General features: G+C 41.2%; 1 protein-coding gene across 4 annotated transcripts in view; it reads right to left on the minus strand.

Annotated features, from left to right (window-relative positions):
- The window catches only part of INPP5A (inositol polyphosphate-5-phosphatase A), a 193,120-nt gene that overhangs the window by 20,791 nt on the left and 153,293 nt on the right, over window positions 1–19,036 (minus strand). For all 4 annotated transcript variants that reach the window (XM_039553867.1, XM_039553866.1, XM_039553870.1 and 1 more), the window contains exons 10-12: window positions 14,934–15,029; window positions 14,532–14,606; window positions 2,163–2,236 (exon numbers count right to left, since the gene is read on the minus strand). In XM_039553867.1, coding sequence (XP_039409801.1) covers window positions 2,163–2,236; window positions 14,532–14,606; window positions 14,934–15,029 — 245 coding nt within the window. The remainder of the gene's footprint in view (window positions 1–2,162; window positions 2,237–14,531; window positions 14,607–14,933; window positions 15,030–19,036) is intronic.

Consider the following 19,036-nt stretch of genomic DNA (forward strand, 5'->3'; position numbering starts at 1 on the left):
TTTTAGATACAAGTCATGCACTAGATATTGTATTCTGTTAAAAATACAAAATCTAGTGTATGACTGGATATACGACAAATGTAATTCAAGCTTGTATTTACAAATGTGATATAACAGCTGCTACATCATCATAAGCTACAGAAAAGAAAAAAGAGGAAAAATGGAGGAAGAACTACTGGAAGTAAAAGCAAGACATGTAGGCCATATATTTAATTTCTTCCTTGCATGAGTGAAAAGATTCCAAGTTAAAAAGAAGATGTACTACATTAAAATAATTGCTTTTTGCCTATTTAAAATACACGGTTTTGCAGTTAATAGAACATTGTGGTCATTATTTCAACAAGAAGAAAAATAAATAATGTTATTTCTTCTGGGAAATCAATGTGCTTGTTTCATGAACAAAACTACCATATTGACCTGCAGTAACTCTTACAACTGAGAATCCAGTTCTGAAAGTACCTCACTTACACAGGACTTCCTGAGCCTGTGGCTGTGCAAGGACCATGGGATGGACAGTAGCATGTCCTTGCCTCACGACACAGAAAACAAGGAGGGATGGGTGAAAAAAGCATCCTAATGTAAAGCCAGTTTGCTCTTTGTGTATGCATGAGTTTAGCCTGTTGTTTTTATGTATTTTATTTTTTGCAATATTCTCATATTCAAGTCTCATATTTTGTCAGTATCATCTGCGTAAGTTTGAAGAAATTTTGTGTTAATTAAACTCAGTGTTAGCGTCCTTTCCATATCATCTTTCAGTACACAAAAATTTTTTACCATTTATTATTTTTACTATTACCTAGTTGTTATGGAAACCGAGCAAGTAGAACTAAGACACACAGAGACTACTCACACCTAATTTCTGATCTCTGCTTGAGGGGAGCATGACACCAAACTGCACTTACAGAGTGGTCTGAAGAATCTGAAAACTATTAATGGAACAATGTATTTTTGGCAAGCCTTGCTCTGGCTGAAAGCACTAATGTTGGAGAAATGAAGTAGGAGAGTATGTATGGTATAAAAATCATATCACTTCCCCTCACCTTCATCTACCCTGACCAGATACATGACGAGTGAGACACACTCAGGGATGTACACACACTGCTGGTCTACTGTTATTATTCTCAATCAATAAGGACAATTTAGAGTGGTGGCAACCTCTCCGTGCATACTTCCACTGTCCCAGGGGATCAATACAAATCAGTATCGCAGCTGGCTGGTGAGAAGTAATGAGATTATGATCACAAAAAGGCAAGCTTTCCAAATTTTTTCTTAGTGTATGCCAAAACATCATACTTTTCTATCTGTCCATGAAGCGTAAAATAGCAGTATTTAAAAATATTGTATCTATTAACAGAAAAGTATATAAAAGCATAGTTTTATCTGTCTTTTTTCTACCAGTTTTTGAACTTTTTCCTTGTGAATGCAGTATTCCTTTCCCTTGAAAGCAACTGTGAGATTTGACTTCCTCACTCTTGGAAAGGGACCATACATGTATAAAACGGCACCAAATTTTCCACAGATTTCTCCTGAACAGGACTACCATTTGCAAAAGGCTTGGTTTTGTATGATAGCAATACTTGTCTATTCATGGCTAAAACACCTCAGGGATGACTAAAATAATGCGTGTGTATTAAGCCAGCCAAGTTATTCTGTCTTTAGTAGTTACATGATGTTTACTGAAACTGAAAAAACAGAATCTAAGTTCCTGCCCCCTTTCCTGATACCCCTCTTGTATTACCCTGAGTGATAGCAGCAGGCTCTACACCCCCAGCTGAGTGCACTCCTGCTGAGTGCCTCTGCTCGCAGTCATCAAACAGCTTGAGGCAAAGACTGTCTTTATGGTTGCAATAATGTGATTTAACAGGTGGTCTAGCCCCAGTGCTTAAAAGTCCTTCCACATCTCTGAGCACACAATCCTGCCAGGTCTGTTTTAAGAGCAGCTATAAGACAGTATCAGTGGAACCCGAGTGATGAGCTACAGAGCACTACTTGCACGTGGTTTATTAATGATGGAGGGGATGTGGGGAGAATAAACAGTCATGAAAGGAACAGAGATCATTATAATTTCTGCAATAAATATGGGAACATTCACATTTTACCAACACTGCAAGTAACAATTATGTTGTAGCTGGTTAAATAAATGGATTACATATGAATCTTACCTGGGAGGAAAGCAGATGTCCAGTTCATACAATCTGTCTTTAAAGACTGACAGCTCTCTGTCAAATTCTAAAAGCTATAAAAGATAGAAATAAATGCATTCACTCTTTAATGTTGAACTGCAGCAATTTAAAAGTACTGCATTATATAAAAGGAAATAAAAAGAGACTATGATCACACACAGCTCGAGGTACAGCCTTCATAGAACAGTTTTTATAATACAGTGTAAAACAGTCTGGACTATGTTGATGCATAAACAGTGCCTTGAGAAAAGTATTCAAAACATTCATTTTTCTCAATAAAAGTCATAACACTGGCTCTTCACAGCACTGACCTGTAAGTGCTCTCATACTGCAAGAAGGCTACATTTCTTGAAATTACATTAGCAATATTTTCAGAGATAAACCAGACTAGCATTAAAAAAGTACAGCAAACTGGTATGCTAATCAGCCCGTGAGCATGTCAGTGAAATGTATCCTGTTACTCTGTATTATCTTTAGTGCAGATAAGCAGGAACAAAAATCACAAGGATGTGCACATCACTCTTCCCAAGCAAAGACGAGAGGTGTTCCTGAACACCTATTCCAGGTGGTGCACGGCAGATAGCAGACAGAGGGATATGTGTCAGTAGGTAAAGGGTGTTCCCAGGCAGCAGCCAAGACAGAGCACCAGAAGCAGGTGTTTAACAAAGATGTCCATAAGTCTAGATTTAATGTCCTGTATAAATATTAGTCCTAGCTACATTTGTTTTCCCCTGGACCTCTACAGAGAAAATAAATATCCACAGTCTTTGTTCATAAACACAAACCCACTCACAACAACTCAATGATAATTATCCCCATTAAACCTGTAGTTGGTCTGATGGACACAAACTAGCTTACTCCAGAACCTGGCTGGGGTGCAGCCTGATATCCCAGGGAACTGGTAAGCTAAAGACAACAGCTCATCATCTGCACGGTGCTGGCCCTGGCTCTGAGGGCCACTTGCTGTTCTGACAAGCGTCCCGGCACTGTCCCGTGCCACGGAGGTGTATTTGCCCACTGTTCATTAATCATGTCCCATCTCACAGCTGTGCTGATACCATTGTATGAATGGGAGAGGTTCCCAAAGAAATTAGATTGTGTCCCTCTTTCCCCTCTGTCACCTCATAAATCATTCCTGAAACGTGCAATTAGCAGCTACTTGTACACATTAATTATCTGTGTGAAAAGCAGCTACCTGAACCACCTGCACTGCTGATTAGCTCCATCTCCACCGCTCAGCCAGCTCTCTCCAACTTCTCCTGCCACACTGCCATATGTAGGTACCTTTACATGAAGATGCCAGGTGATGGGCAGCTTTCCCTACTTTAGTTCAGACAACACCAAATGCTGCGACAGTATGCTGGAAAAGATTCTGCAATACCAATAACCATGACAATTTGTAGATGTTTTAACATCTGACTGAAAGCCTGAGAATTCAATATGTTTGGATAAATATTTAGAAATATCTGTGTGGAAACTTACAGTATATATCTAATAATATACTCAATCCTAAAAATGTTGGGCTGGTCCAGTCACTCACTAGTCTAACTGAAGCAATTTCAACATACTTGAAGAATAAATGGATGTTTCCATTACCATGAATGTTTCCAGACTGTGTTCTGTATTTCAGTAAGCAAAACAGATTGGTAGCCACGATACATACACACTGGCTATGAAAACAAATGTTTTGTTTTCAAACCATCCCCTTCCTGCTCCATGGGTCTCCACCTTAAAGGTATCAACTGCCCAATATGTATCTGGGAGAAGAAAACAAGTTGCCATCCCCAGTTAAAACTATTAATTGAAATGTCTGTCTATTAATGTGGTGCAAATATGTATTTCCTACTTTTCCAAGTAAACAGCTCAGAGTAGGGAAAGGGAGGCATCAGGAGAGAAGGCTGTTTCTGAAGCATTAAACTGCGAGGACTGAATGAAAGAACAATGCTCCCCAGAACACAATGGTATAAATTACTCATGGGCATCCCAAGGGCTGGCGAAGTTCAATAGATGCATTGTCCTCTCACACCAATCCACATTTTCAAAATTTTATACATTCAGATTGTTCTTGCTATGATGGTACTTGCAAACTCAGTGAGGCCTGGGGTTTAGAGGACTAAGCATTTGGATGTGCATTATTACCCACAAAAATTTCTGCTGTGTTTGTTTGCTGCAGTTGTGTACGTAGTGTCTGTGCTATGCAGATGAGCTGCTGACACTGGTGACAGATAACAGAAACAAGACTGCATTGTGTACTGCGCTGTCAGTTTCCCAAGTTTCCTCAGGTAAGGGGACAGCTTCAATCTGAATCGACACAGCCTAAGCCCTACTAGGTGCCTAGAAGTATTTAGGGAACACTCGTGGTGAAGAATTCATCCTGCCATGTAAAACAGCCAAATATTTTTGCTGGATAATTTAGAAAAGCTTTTATTTCCTGCTATATATTAAATAATTATGCACTTTTATAAATTATTCTTTTCCTAGCTGTTAAGTGACTGCGTTACAGTACCTGTAACTTTCTGTCCAAACACGACCACAAAGTGTGCAGACAGACACCTGCTCGCTCTTGCCGAGGGCAAGGACAGGTTATCTGTGTGCTCAGGGCTGAGCAGTGGGAACCTCCCTACAACCTCTCTGTGTTTACCTGGCAGCACTGCAGGCAGTGAGGAGAGGAAGGGAAGAGATGATGAAAACCTGAACTGTGTATTTTGTGAAAACTGCAGTTATTCTTTTCAGTAGAAGAGCATGTTTTAACTATTCTTTTTTGGTATGAAAAGCACTTGCATTCTCATTTAAGCCTGTAATCTCAAAATGCAAGATTTTTAGTGCAAACACAAGGTGTTTACTAGGTCTTGTCAGAACAATTACAAATGTCCCTTGCCCTGAAAGCAACTTTAGTAAGAGGAGGCATAGGGCCTGACACGGGCATCATATCTGCTCTAAGACAAGTACATGGGCGTCTGGAGCAACCTGGCATGACAGGAAATGAATGAAAATTAACATGGGCAAGATGATACTACGGAGCAGTCAGAATTTTACAGGGTAATGTCTTTACTTTTAAAGCATCTAATGTTGTCTTTAAAAACCCCATCTGGAAAATACTCCTTTCATGGCAATTTCAGCACAAACTGCTCACTCATTTCCATACTGTACACCAATCAGCACTGTGAATAATGTATTTGCTGTAACAGGAAACATGAGTATGTCCGTCACTCTAAATGTCTTAAAAATGATAAAGAAATTAAGTTCAAACGCTAAAAATCAATATATTGTTCTAGTTAATTTACTCATAATAAGATCATCCTTAAGAAACAAATCTTTAAGGTGTTACCTGACACACTGTGATAATTTGAGCAATTACACAGAGATTTAAAAATGCTGTGACTGGCAGTTCATTCCAGAATTATATGTCATAGGCAGTTTTCAGAAGACTGCTTTTTTTCCTCCAAAGTCAGTTTGACCAATGTATTTATACCTAAATAAGAGCAAAGATGATGCAGGATCTATGTTTTATCTGTTCCAACACTGAGTTGATGATATTACGTCAAGATGTTTGCTCTACAATGCCCAGTGACCAGCCCAACAGGAATGTTTGATTAACACCTGAATGAAAACACCATCCATCCATACAGGTAATATATCAATAGTTAGCTCATACCTGTGAGCCACTGTGACCCCACACTGCGGGGAGTACAGCCAGGCAGTGTGTATAGGAATGACTGCATTTGCAGCAAAGAATATTTCCTATTTAATTTGAGGAGAGTTAAAAGCATTTAGGGCTGATGCCTGTGTCAGCTGCAGTGCCCATTGCCTCCTAAGGGAATTACCAGAACTGCTGGTTTTCTAGGGTGCTGTGTAGTCTGTAAAACCTGCTGATGGGAGTCTCACTTTTTGCTCCCTTTCTCTTGGCAGCGCTGTTACATGCATTTATGTGCCAGGGCGGAGGAGAAAGAAATGTGCAAAATTCTAAATTTCTACATTATGCAGCTTGACAGTAATCAAAGGGTTATAAGGGAGTTTAGGCACCTGCAGAAACTGAGATTCTGCTTGCTTCAATTTAAAGCAATGAGGCACTGGTAAAAGGTCAGCATCTATTGGTACACTGCAATGGGCCACCTTGGCTAAAATCATACACGTATGAACCCCTTCAAACAGGGCAACTTAATTCAGTCATTGGAGTAGAACAACAGCAATTACTCATCAAGACCTACAGACCAAAGTCAGAGCACTGGTAGATCAGGAGGTGATATTAGCAGCATTCATCAAATCCATCTGCAGGACCCACCAGAGAATTCACAGCTGTGAAAGGGAAATGAAGTTTCAGACCAAAAAGAGATGAGCATACAGAAGTGACCTCAGAGAATTAAAACATGTGGACCCTGGTCACCATAACCTCCTTTGCCAGTCTTGTGGAGCACACATTTTTTTCCAAGACACTTTGGAAAGACAGTAGTTTTATCCATCTTTCCAGTCACAGCAAATTATTTAGAAACTGATTCAGCAGTCTACTGACTTCAGATAAAGGTCTGTGGAAATGCTGATTCTTCCCATTTATCCATGAAAATGCCATACACAACTCTGCCTGATTTTAAAGCTACTTCTTTCTCTAATGAAGACTTTGTAAAATGATCTATTACTATATATTTTGAATCTCAATCTTCTTTCTCTCATTGTCAGTCTTTAAAATCATGTTTCACAGAGAAAAACCCAAATCATTGAATATAAATGTACCACTTATGCTGTTTCTGTAAAATATAATATTTCTGCACATATCTATATATCCTGAATGGCACTGCTGTCAAACCACAAACACCCACATAAATGTAGATCTATGGCACACAGAAAAATGGCACCAAAGAGATTGTTCTCAGCATTAGGGGGGTGAGGCACAGCAACGCGTGGCTAGCAGCACGGAGGGCTAACACTATTGGTATGGATAAGCTGTCAGCCAAACACCCTGCTAACAGTTCCAAGGGCTCAGCCACCCCTCTGTTATGCAACGTGCAGCAGAGAATCCAGATCTTATCTTGTGAGACTTTTGTTACTTGAAAAAAACATCAGAAATCAGAACCTGTCATACTACTCAGGAAATTAGTTTTTAATGAGAGGACTGAAGTATATGTAAAGGATAAACTAGTTAAGAAGCCAAAAGCACTGACACAGATTAAGCCTAGGCTCCCACTCGTGCAGCAGCAGTGAGCTTTCTGCTGACCACAGAAGCTCCTTCCACACCCCAAGGGCTCCTTGCCCAAACGCTGCCCTGCAGCAGTGAATTGCATCCCATCCCTCACGCTGCCCTGTGCCCAGTAGAGAGCCTGGAGCACCCAAGAGGTAACACAGAGACTACATCCCCATCACCCTGTGCTCCAGTCCAACTCCTCCAGCGGACGGTATCTGCTCTCTAGACCATCAATGTGATGTGAGGGCAGTGTGGCCCACAGGCCAGTGGCCATGTCCTGTGACTAACTGCTAGTCACAGCTGAACACATGCTTCCCATTTTCTGATGGGAAAAATGGATTTTGTCACTCACTCTCCTGGGATTTCAGTGCTTACCTCAATTTAAAAAAAATTTGACTCCAGAAAAATGCATTCATGCAAATTGCCGTTTTCACAACTTTGCTGAGACAGACACTAAAAATTATTGTAGCAATTCATAAACTGTGCACAGCAGCTTGTGACAAAGCTCCTTCAAAATGTCAGGAATGACTAAGTGGATGCTATCCTTAAAACCAAAAGACTTTAATTAGGAATATCCTGCTTGCAAATATGACACACTCTCTATGGATTATTTCATTAAACTTTATATATCTGTTACTGTGAAACATTAATTTGTCCCACTTGGGAGTCCAAACCAGCATGCACTGTACTGTCCTGTTACACAGTTACTTGTGAGCTGCAATTCAGCAGAAGTATGAAATATGGAGAATACAGTTTTAGTATTACTTGTAGAGTGGTTAAAAACTGGAATTTTCTTGAGGAATGACTATGAAATGTTTCTTACTTGGGCAAAACTCCCACTGTGGGTTGAAGATTCCCCCAGGCGAGGCCCATGAGGCAGGCTTGGCTGACATGAGTCTTTTGGGGAACAGGCAGGACCACAGAGGCAAACGAATGCTGGGTGTGCCCCTGGGGGTGTGTGCGGAGCTCCACTCATTCTCCGTGCCTCCCTCACAGAGAGCCAAGCACCTCGCAAGGTCATTGGGAACTTCCAGACACCGAACACTGAGATGTTCCTCTTCCAGCAGGGATTCAAATTTGTACCCTCCTTGTGTGGAGAGCTGCCGGGTGCCAGCAGGTGGGTGCTGGGGCAGGCGAGGCAGGGCACACCTTTCACCCAGCAGGGCTCTGCCTGTGGGCACTGCTGGCAGTGAGGACTGCTGGAGGCAGCTCCTGGGAGCAGCAGAGAGAAGGATTTCAGCCTGTGCTTCCCACAGCATTTTTCTTTCAACACCTATGTAACACAAATACACAGACAGGAGGCCTCAGACCAGGGATCAGAACCCATCTCTCCATCCTTGCAGCTGGGTACCCCACTCTCATCTCTAGCTGTGCTTTTTGTATGGAAGTGTCCTTAAGTATAACTTTTCAAGTTAAACTTACTATTTGCTTTTCTCTATGCGTGTGTGCAATCCTGTGTGCATGCAGGCATTCATCTGGGAGGTTATGAGGGGTACCTGGAGAGTGCAAGAGGATTGAGCTATGGCAGAGAGATGGTGAAAAAACAGTTAAGCACCTTTCTATCTTTATTTGGCTTGCCACAGACTTTGGGCAAGATGTGGAAGCCTTGGTATGCTGCTTGTGTGCACAAATATTAACTGTAAGGGATGATGGTGAGATCCATAAACTTGGGGATTGGAATGCAGGTGCAAACATTGCCTCCTTGGATATTCTTTTCCAAGTCACACAGGTTAAAAAGGGCCAAAGCACGTTAGCAGATCATACTACAGGCTGGACTACAGAGTGTAAATACAGATGCTGAACCTACTCTTCGTGCTAGACTTAAACAAGAACCAATGCCTAATAAAAGAAATATATCACAGTACACCTGAATTATCCTTAGGCCTTACAGCAGCTGTATAGAACAGGACAAGTGGGAAAAGGTCATGAAATAATATTTGTAACTTTGTGCGATGGACAAATTCTACATCAGAATAATTCATCTATTTGAAGCTTGCAGTAAACAGCTAACCCAACACATCTGGACTGACTTGTTTGTGCAATCTGGCTTTACATTTATGTTTTGCTAGTGAGAACAATTTATTGGTAATATTTCCTATCTGTCATTTCTCATTTTGCAGTTTATCCAGTGGCATACCAACTAATCATTAATTTAAGCAAATGCAATTCTAAACACAGGAATGCTGCCTCTGAATAAACAAACAGAGCATGAAGCTATTTTCCTATTAATACTTTATGAAAATCAGGAATCTCAGAAGAGCACCTTAAATAAAAGAAGCAGTTTCAGGATAGGCAGGATTTCCTTGTGACCAGTCTGAGGCAGCAATGGTCCTAAGCAATCAATTTCCTTTCTCTACCCTAATTTGCCCTTATACATCATATTCAAGATTTTATCTGGACAGAGGCTGGTTGGCTCAGTGGATAAACCTCTGGCTTTTCACCTCTGGGATCATGGTTCAAGTCATACCCTGATGAAATGCACTTGATCGTCCTAATCTAGTTCCTAGTGGACAGTATTCCCATTATCTTTAAAAGGGTCAGAGCCAAGGCCATTGGAAAGAGTGCATTGTGTTATATCTTGTCTGTTGATTAATACATTTTCAGTGATGCCAGATCCTTAATCTTCATAAGCATACATATTCTCACAAAAATTTTAAGAGAGGTGCCTTGTGACTAAACCTTTCTGCTCAATTTGCATATAATTTCAGGATTTCCTGGGAATATAACCCCCCATCCCTACCCCCCAATAAATTGCTTATAATTTAAAAGTACGTTTGCCTGAACTGTTTGCAATAACACCTCTAAGTTAACTAGAATGATAACGGATCACTTTAAATCACTACTTCTCAGAGGGAGAACAAGACCTTTATACTCAATCTGTTCTTACAGCACATCATAATTTTCTTCTCATACCATATCAGCTGAAGCTGAAGAGACACACAGAATAAAGGGAATTTATTCTGTGAAGGGAAACGGAGTCAGAACATACTCTCCGTAAGAGTTCACTGTTTGTCCTCTCCACCAAGAGAGCTGCTGCACAATTAAAGTAAGAAACAGAACCACTTCTATTCCCTGAAAATCCAGGCTGGGAACCACTGGGTTTTTCAGCATAACATTCTTGGATGTGGTTTGGAATGAATGCTGGTACACCACCGGTGCCCTCTGAACCCTCTGGTGATCCTGGAGCTGCGTGCGCCCTTGGGCTAATCCTTCTGCCCCTGAGCAGCCGAGCCCATGGACGGACAAGGGCTCTGTGTTTCTGTGGGAGATGGGCCAGTGGGGGCTGGAGCAGCAGGACCCAGGACCACCAGAGACAGCAGGATGCAGGAGACCACCAGGGCAAGCTCAGCTTCACTATTAGTCACCAGCTTCCACAAAGATCAATAGGAAAAAGAGATCATGATTTTAGCAGGAATATCATTAGGTTCCACTTTTAAGATAATTAATCCACTGAAACTTTTACTACACAGTTGTGGTCAAAATCCTAAGGACAGTGCATTAGCTTCTACCTGGATTGATTCTTTAATACAAATCATACGAAAGACAGTAATGTAGGTATCATTCCTCATTTCTAATTGCGGTTAAAGATTATAAAATGATTCCTGATGATTAAATCATTCCTCTGTAGTCATTACAAGGTTTTTACATTCTTACTATATATTTATTTAATTGGCTACTGAAGAAATACAATTTAGCTTGTGGTTCTTTGGTACAGGTCAATAACCTGATTATATTTTTTTCATTACATAATTACCCTCGCCTTACTTTTCTTTTGATTGTTTTGAAATTAACAGGGAACTCCTTTTGAATAAAACCCCCCTTATACCTGATCTATCACAAACAATTTAATAACAAATTAATTAAACAACAAATTAAAGAATCTAAAAATATCTGGTGAAAGTGTAGGTTATTTAAGAACCCCCTGCCCCTCTCCTGGAAGCATTGGCATGCTGATTTTTATCACTTCAGGGCTGGCAGATTCAAAGCTACAACCATGTTATGAGTCAGTGACATACTGGTGAACCAGTGTGAGCTCAGAAGTGTGGGCAGCACCACAGACCCAATCAGGAAATCCATGCAAGGGTCCAGGGCGCTCTCCGCACCTGCAGGGACCTCTTGTGCATTCTGGGCAGAGGAGGGGCAGGAGCACAGAGGGGCAATGGGGGCATAGTGGTGGCTCCCAGTCACGGGCTGCTGCCTCTGGGAAGGTGTGAGAAGCCTCATTTGTGCTTGTCCACCACTCATGGGCAAGACCCCAGAGCAGGATGACACCATGGAGCCGATCAGCACAGCCTGGCTGTGTCCTACTATCCAGGTCAGAAACGCTGAGCTTTTGCTAATTGAAAAGAAACAACTTACACTGGGATGTGTCTGACACCAAGGTGGAACTCTACATGTTGTACCTCCTCCTGTCCACCTCTCTCAGTGCTCCTCTGTAACACTCTCCCCATATACCCACACAGCTCTGTGTGGTTATGGACTCACACCCTGGTCTGTCTGATGGACCAAAACTCTGACGCACAATTCAGAACATAGGAATTAAATAATAAAACAGCTTTGCATTATTGCAACAGCTGTTTTCAAATAGGCTTTATCTTTTTTCCTATCACCACAGAACTGGATAAATCTGAGTGCTCCTTTCTGAAATACAATGATACAAGATGGTCATTGCACTCTGAGGTAATCAATATAAGTAATTGCTAAGCTAACTTTGGAATAAACTACAGATGAGTCTGAATAAGCTACAGATTAGTTTAAAAAAATTAGACCTGACAGATTACTGTAGGCATTTCAAACTGAATTTCTGTTAAACAGGTGATTTGTATCTATATCAGATTTTTCATTAAAAAAAATCATTTTTATAAATATATATTAAGATTCTTTTTGTTGATTGCAACGTAAAAAGGAAGGAATAACTGTGTATGGACAATGATAAAGTAGCCTGTTGATAATAAATATTTGTCAGGTCTTGTCACATCTGTACACATTCCAATGTTACTGAAGAGACACGGCACTGATAAAAAAATACTCCCTGAAAAATCAATGGATTTTGAGCTAAAGCAGTTGCTAAACACACAGAAAACATCTTTATCCAACAGCCACAGTGCTGTGAAAATTCCCAAGCCTTGCATTGGTACAGCTAAGGAAAATTTAATCTTCCCAAATACTCATCAGGGCACTCCATCCTGCAGACCTGACAGCCCCACTTATAATTAATTATACAATTTCGATGGGAATATCGACTACACAAAGCTATAAATCATAGAAAAAGTCAATAGGCATGGACACATTCAATCATGTCCCGACCAATGATTACTACTCTTAAAATACAATAATTATTTTCAGGAGCCAGCTTGAATTAAATTTCTGTCAGGCTGGTACAAGACCGGCGGTTGATGAAGGATGCGATGGATTTTTTGGGTTGAATTCGGCACAGAGACATTTATCGTTTTAGATAGGTAGTTTGTTTTTAGTGATCATGGTGCTGCGTGTTTAACTAGACCATGAAGATTAGATTATCTCCAATGGCTCATTATATCGTTTATCTCTTTCTTCCATGTTTGATCTGGAAGATTTCCCGCTTCTTGATGCATGAAAGAAATGACTACTGATTTTGAAATGGAATATGTTTAAGTTGGATTCTGCCTGTACCTTCACACCCTGCAGCCCTGTATGCAAATCAAGCAGCAGCCACCCAAAATACAACCAGGACATGGCAAACGAGCACCAAGAACAGCTTCAGGAATGTACTGGGGGAAAACACAAATGACAAATACTTGAGTTGTTTTAAAAAAAGCTAAAGAAGTTATTATAATAATGCACATAGGGGAAAATCTGGGACAGGAATGGGATTAATATGGAAATAGGAACTGGGAGGAGACTTGCTGCTTTGAATGAAATGTCCTCAAAACTGCAAAACATCAGTGAAAGAAACATCAGGTATCTCCAGGGGATGCATTCACCTTGTAAATTTAAAACAAATAACCCCAAACTGATTTGACCATAACTGCATTTGAAGATATGTTGCCCACAGAGGTACCTCTTGTAGTGAGCCCACAGGCCATATGAGCCACACTGTGGGACAGCAGCAAGTACTAAAAGGGGAATCAGATCTTCACTTCCCTCATGGGTCTCACTCATCAAACTCTTCTGACCTCAACAAATGAGTGAAATCTCAGATTCTCACATAGAATTAATCTCCCAGGTGAAGCCAATGTAAAGTCAGAGAGGGTACCAGGGCTTCAGCTGCCCTCCATGTCCTAGAGCCTGGCAGACAGCCCTCCAACAGCCTCACAGTCGTCTGTGAGCAGTGAGAGAATGAGCCGTAGGCAGGACAGAAGAGGAGAGAGATGGAGAGCCATGGATCCCGTGTACAACCCATGCCCGGGCACAAAGCAGCAATACTCTGTGTGAGTGGGCACACTGTGTGACTGGTACAGAGCGCAGCTAAACTGGGAGGTGGGGATGAGGGCTCTCTATGTATTCCCTTAGATATGTAACTCCTAGGAACCCCAGATGAAATGGAGAAAGCTGCAAGCAGTGATACACAGCTTTTCCAGAATGAAGTGGCTACCATTTGCAATAAAATCACATTAAAGAAAATATAATGTCCCTCTCCACAGAAAAATCATAGTTCTTATTACAAATCAGAGTGTTAGTGTCCCCTGTCTGCTTAATCCTCTTGGGAAGCCCTGTATGCTCGTCCAAACAGTGACAGTCTGCTGCAGAGTTTGAGATTGCTATTCTACTTATTCTTCTGTTTCTAGTAATTTTTTTGTACACTTAGAAGACCCAGGTATTTTCAGAAGGGCTTTGCATTTAAGGGGTTTTCCTAAGTTACTGTGTGATGTGCAATGAGGAGCTAGGAAGAAAAACAGGATGCTTGAAGAAATGCAGACCAGAGGATAGACAAGAAAAGTGAATTGTCATGTACAATTAATTTACAATATTTTTCTATGAAAAAGAAGGTAAACATGCCAAAGTTAAGAACCTGTAAACAAAATAACTGGCTAAGTGATGAGGAAATCTGGAGCAGTTATTGTGTTGGCTGAATTATCTCTTCTCATTCTGCAGACAGGAGGGCTGATAAGGATAAAGGGCTGGTTAGAGAAATGCAATTTGTATGTGAGTTCCCAACTTACTCCTTTGAAAGGGTTTAGCAATGAACTTACCGCAGTGCCATTGTTGTCTCTAAATACGTCTTGATTAAAATAGTCGAAGAGCTTCTTTTCTAATTGCAGCATAACCTATATAAAAAAATAGGGAGAAAGGTCAGCAAAGCTCTTGGCAACTCAACACCCAGCTGCTGGCAGTGACCCTTTCAGAGACACACAGCCCGTTAAAACCACACATTTCCACATGTCCAAAGCCCCTTGTCAGCTTGCCCATTTGCTTGGCTGGCAGTCACTTAAACAGATCCAATTAACTGAGCATTAGGTGTGACAATCTATATCCCTCCCCTCCCTTTACATTATCAGTTTGGAACAACTATATTCATGCTTCGTAGAAAAGAAAGTGAACATTCAACACTGTTTCTATTTACATAGGGGTGCCAAGGGCATTAAGTTGTTTACCTTTCGGTCATTATCAGATTCACGAAATATTAGCTTGACTACTTCATTTGTGTCAGCTGCCCGGATGGTCTGCATTGTGGCTTTTGCACATAGTGTCTAAGAAAAACACAAGAGGAGAAAGGGAAACAAGCTTATATGCAACAGAAGACCAGATTTAATTGAACATTATCAATAGATGTATCTTCAACGCCCCCCATGAAATATAACTTGCTGTAGGTCAAAATACAAAGCATTGCTAATTTAAGTCACTTCCACTCATGACGGACTTGAAACAATAAACTGAATTACCATTTGGAGAGAAACAGGTAACATTAAGAAAATATCGATCAGGAAAGGCAAATAGTCATTCAACTTGTACCATGCAGACAGGTTCTTTCACAGGTATCACTGTGTGCTGTATCACACATTACTTGCAAACATCCTCCAAACCACTTCTTACAGATAATGACCAGGTTTTGTGCTGATTCTTAAGAGCTGATAACTACATTGGCACTACAGTTCTGTAAGTTAACCCTTGTTTGCAAAAACGTCTGCCCTGTAAATTCATATTCCAAGTACACTTTGCAAGTCCAAGAAACGCTTACACAATCTGATAGCAATTTTCAGAGTTTACTTTGCATAGCAAATTCCCTCTTTTAAATAAGAGACATCAGATCTCCAGATTTTCTGAGAAATGGGTGCCTAAAACATATTATAAACCAACATTTTATCAGGCACAGAGGTATGGATTTCCATGCCAGTATTGGGCCTTGCTCCATTGGCCACTGGCCTGGCTGGGACCCAGTTCCACAGCTAGTGGGGAATAACATGAAATGGGCTGCTCAAAGGCAGGCTCCACCACAAGGCAACAGGTGAGAATCTCGAGCTTTTAGCAAAGCAGTTAGTGAAGCTTCCAGTATGTTAAGTGCTTTGAAATGCAGGGATCTACATCTTAGCTGTTCACTGAGCTCTGTGGCCTCCCTGCCTGGGCCAGGCTGCTGGATGTTGTGCAGAGGTACCCGTGCCCCTCTGCCTGGCTGCTGGGAACCACAAGGCAAAAGTCATGAAGCGGACCTGAGGAAACATGGGCATTGTTCAAAGACACAGATGTGTGCCCACACCTGGGAGGCAACTCAGCATCCATGGCTGCTGCTGAGGCACACGCTGCTGACAGGATCTGTTCACAGCCCTGGATATGGACACTGGCAAAGACCATCCTTCTGAATAAAACCTTATTTTCCTAGAGGTTCTTAAGAAAAGTGTTTTAAATAAAATGAGTCAAGGAGAGGCAAAGAGGTGACTTTCCTGCTCTGCCCACCCCATTCCTTTTCATAATGACCAGACAAAAGGTTTTCATTTTCATTAATTTGTAAAATAAATATGTCCTCTGGTAACAGGGTATAGAATTTCACATCCTACTACGTGCTTCTATCTCTCACAGATAGAAATACTTATATTTGGATTCATTATCAGAGGTACAGTGTCTACCAGACACAACACCATGAACTACAGCTCACTTCCCCTTTCCCCGTTCTCCCTTTCTCCTGAAGGCAGAAATACATGCCAAACATGTATTTAAACAAAAATCCATCTGCTTCCAAATACTTTAGATCTCAGCTGAGGACACCAGTGCCAGAATGGGAACAATCTGTCAGTGGACATTTTGCTCCCATTTGACAAAAATTTGATCCTTGATAAAGGCCCTCGCCTATTGGCACAGTTAAAATAAAAAGCAGTGAGTTGAGCAATTTCATTTTTAACAGGTAACTTGAATGTGATTTGGTAAAAACCCACAAATCTGGTATTTTTCTTCCAAGTTTGTGAATGAAACAGGTGTTGATTCCCCATCTCACTGAACAAATGATGTCCATTTCTGACAAACTTGCTGACTGTTTCCTCCCTCCCCAAAAGCAGTGCCATGTACATCTAACTCCAGGTGTACACTCGTCACACTCGTGGCACCAGAACAGCTGCAGGTGTCTGTGCAAACACAGGTTTCACTGGCAGAAGGAGCACTGGCCCCACAGGCACGGGCTGCTCTGCGAGAACTTCATCTGCTCTGCAGGACTTGAAGGCGGTTTTTTTGAAGGCTTGGGGAAGAGTGGGAACATGCTGGTTAAACGTCACTCTGCCTGGCAAAAGGAGTGGCATGCCAGACTGCTGTGGGAGCTGCACCTCTGGGACCTCTTACTTTTAAGCACAGACCTCCTACCTGTTCCCTCGTACCCATGCCAGTCAGATGATCCCTTTGTCTGCTCAAACATGCAATGACCGTTTTGCCATCTGTGTCCATACAGAGCTAAGTGAGGTAATCCAGCAGCGAGCCATTCCCAACCATGCTCCCTCCGACGTGGGTGATTGAAATTCAGAGCACAGATCAGATAATCGGGTCAAGCCCAAAAAAAGAGGCTTTGGGCTCATGTGTCACAAATCAGTCTGGTCCCTTCAAACAGCACACCAGATTAGAACAAGCACCCGAACAAACCAGAGCGGAAAACCCGCAGCTCTCTAAAGCTGGTTTCTAAAGCCCTAACAAATCGCTCCATCTTTCACTCATTTAAACTTTCCAAATGAGGGTCAATACGGTCCCCGAGCATCCAAATGCTAATGCGCTTAAGTGCGTTTAAGCAGCTTTCCAGAGTGAATGGGCCAAAGAAGGGCTCGAAAAGACAAGGCAGAGTTACTGTCACTGTCAAAAAGTCATTGTAGCCACCCCCAGAGTGGTTGCAATTCAACAAATTCATGATTTCTGTCTCTTAAAGGCATCTGCTTGAGAACATTTTTTTCCCTGAGCTGCTTTATCTCACAACGTCAGGCCAGCTCCAAAAGAAAAACCCCGCGATCGACTCTTGAGAACCAATACAGAGAAAGGACCCACATACCTTACTGCTTTCAAATTTCACACACACAAAAAGTTACCTTATTCACAGACAAAAGTGATTGGGCAAAGGTTCATTTCTTATACAAGCTGGAGGCACTCCTTTTTTCCTCCTCCTTTCAATTTCTGCACAGTCGTAGTCACCCAAGCAGAAAACTTTCGGGACCATGTGCCTTTTTAGGCAAGTCTGCTTATGAAGGGATTTTTTGTTGCTAGCAAAGAAAATCAAAATGCTATGAAAACTCACTGTTCCTTGCTGGGTATTCCCTCAAAGGTATTCTTTTACAAGGGCAGAAGAGGGGAAACCAGATATCAAAACTCTACATAACTTTTTTTTAAAAACAACATTTTTTTTTTTTCTTTGGAAACAAGATTTGGTTAAAAAGCTTGCAGGAGAGCTGTATTCAGAGCTGAGAGAGAGCTCAGTAACCAGCCTTTTCCTAGCAAACACAGCCGTATCTCATTCCTGTTTTCCCATACTCTACACAGGTAGATGCTTTGTAGCACTTTTGAAATAACCCTTTGCAATAATTAACGTGTATTGAATTGCAAAACATAGTAACAACTTTCCTGACAACAGCCTTGGAATGTAATAACAACGTCCTGTTACACAAAGCTAGGAGGAAATGTTTTTTATACTTACAGGAGACAAATCTGGAACTTCTAAGCTCGGCAATTCTCAGAATTCTCAGAACAGAATATGCTGTTGATTTACAGTGTAACACACCTTCAAAATACCTCTGTTCCCCCATATACACCACACATCAAAGTGTTTAAGACTGAATTTCTGCATAGTTACAGTAAATAGGGATACAGGCATTAAAACAATAGTTATATACATAAAACACACAACAGTCTATAAGATACTTTATATTGTGTTTATACGGGAACACTGTGAGCAGCTGTGGATGGAACTGCTGCTTCCTGCTTGGCTGAAAACTGCAGCTGATTTTTCATTGATTCCACACTCCTGCTTTCTGAACATCCTTTAGACTCTGAGTCCATCTCCTGATGTGTGAACTATTACATGCTTGTAAGTCCCTCAATAATTTTTGGGGGGTGGGGGGAAACCCCCCAAAATTAGGTATTCAAGCACCTACAGACTCATTCTGTCCTGTTGCATCTGTCCACTGATGCTAAAGATGTGTATTATTGTTCTCTATTATTTGAATACTCTTCTTAGGACTTACTATTACTTTGAATTCTTCTTAAAAAATGGAAGAGAAAATAGAATATATACATTGCT

Source organism: Corvus cornix, chromosome 6 (genome assembly GCF_000738735.6).
Source record: "Corvus cornix cornix isolate S_Up_H32 chromosome 6, ASM73873v5, whole genome shotgun sequence".
Taxonomy (NCBI): Eukaryota; Metazoa; Chordata; class Aves; order Passeriformes; family Corvidae; genus Corvus; species Corvus cornix.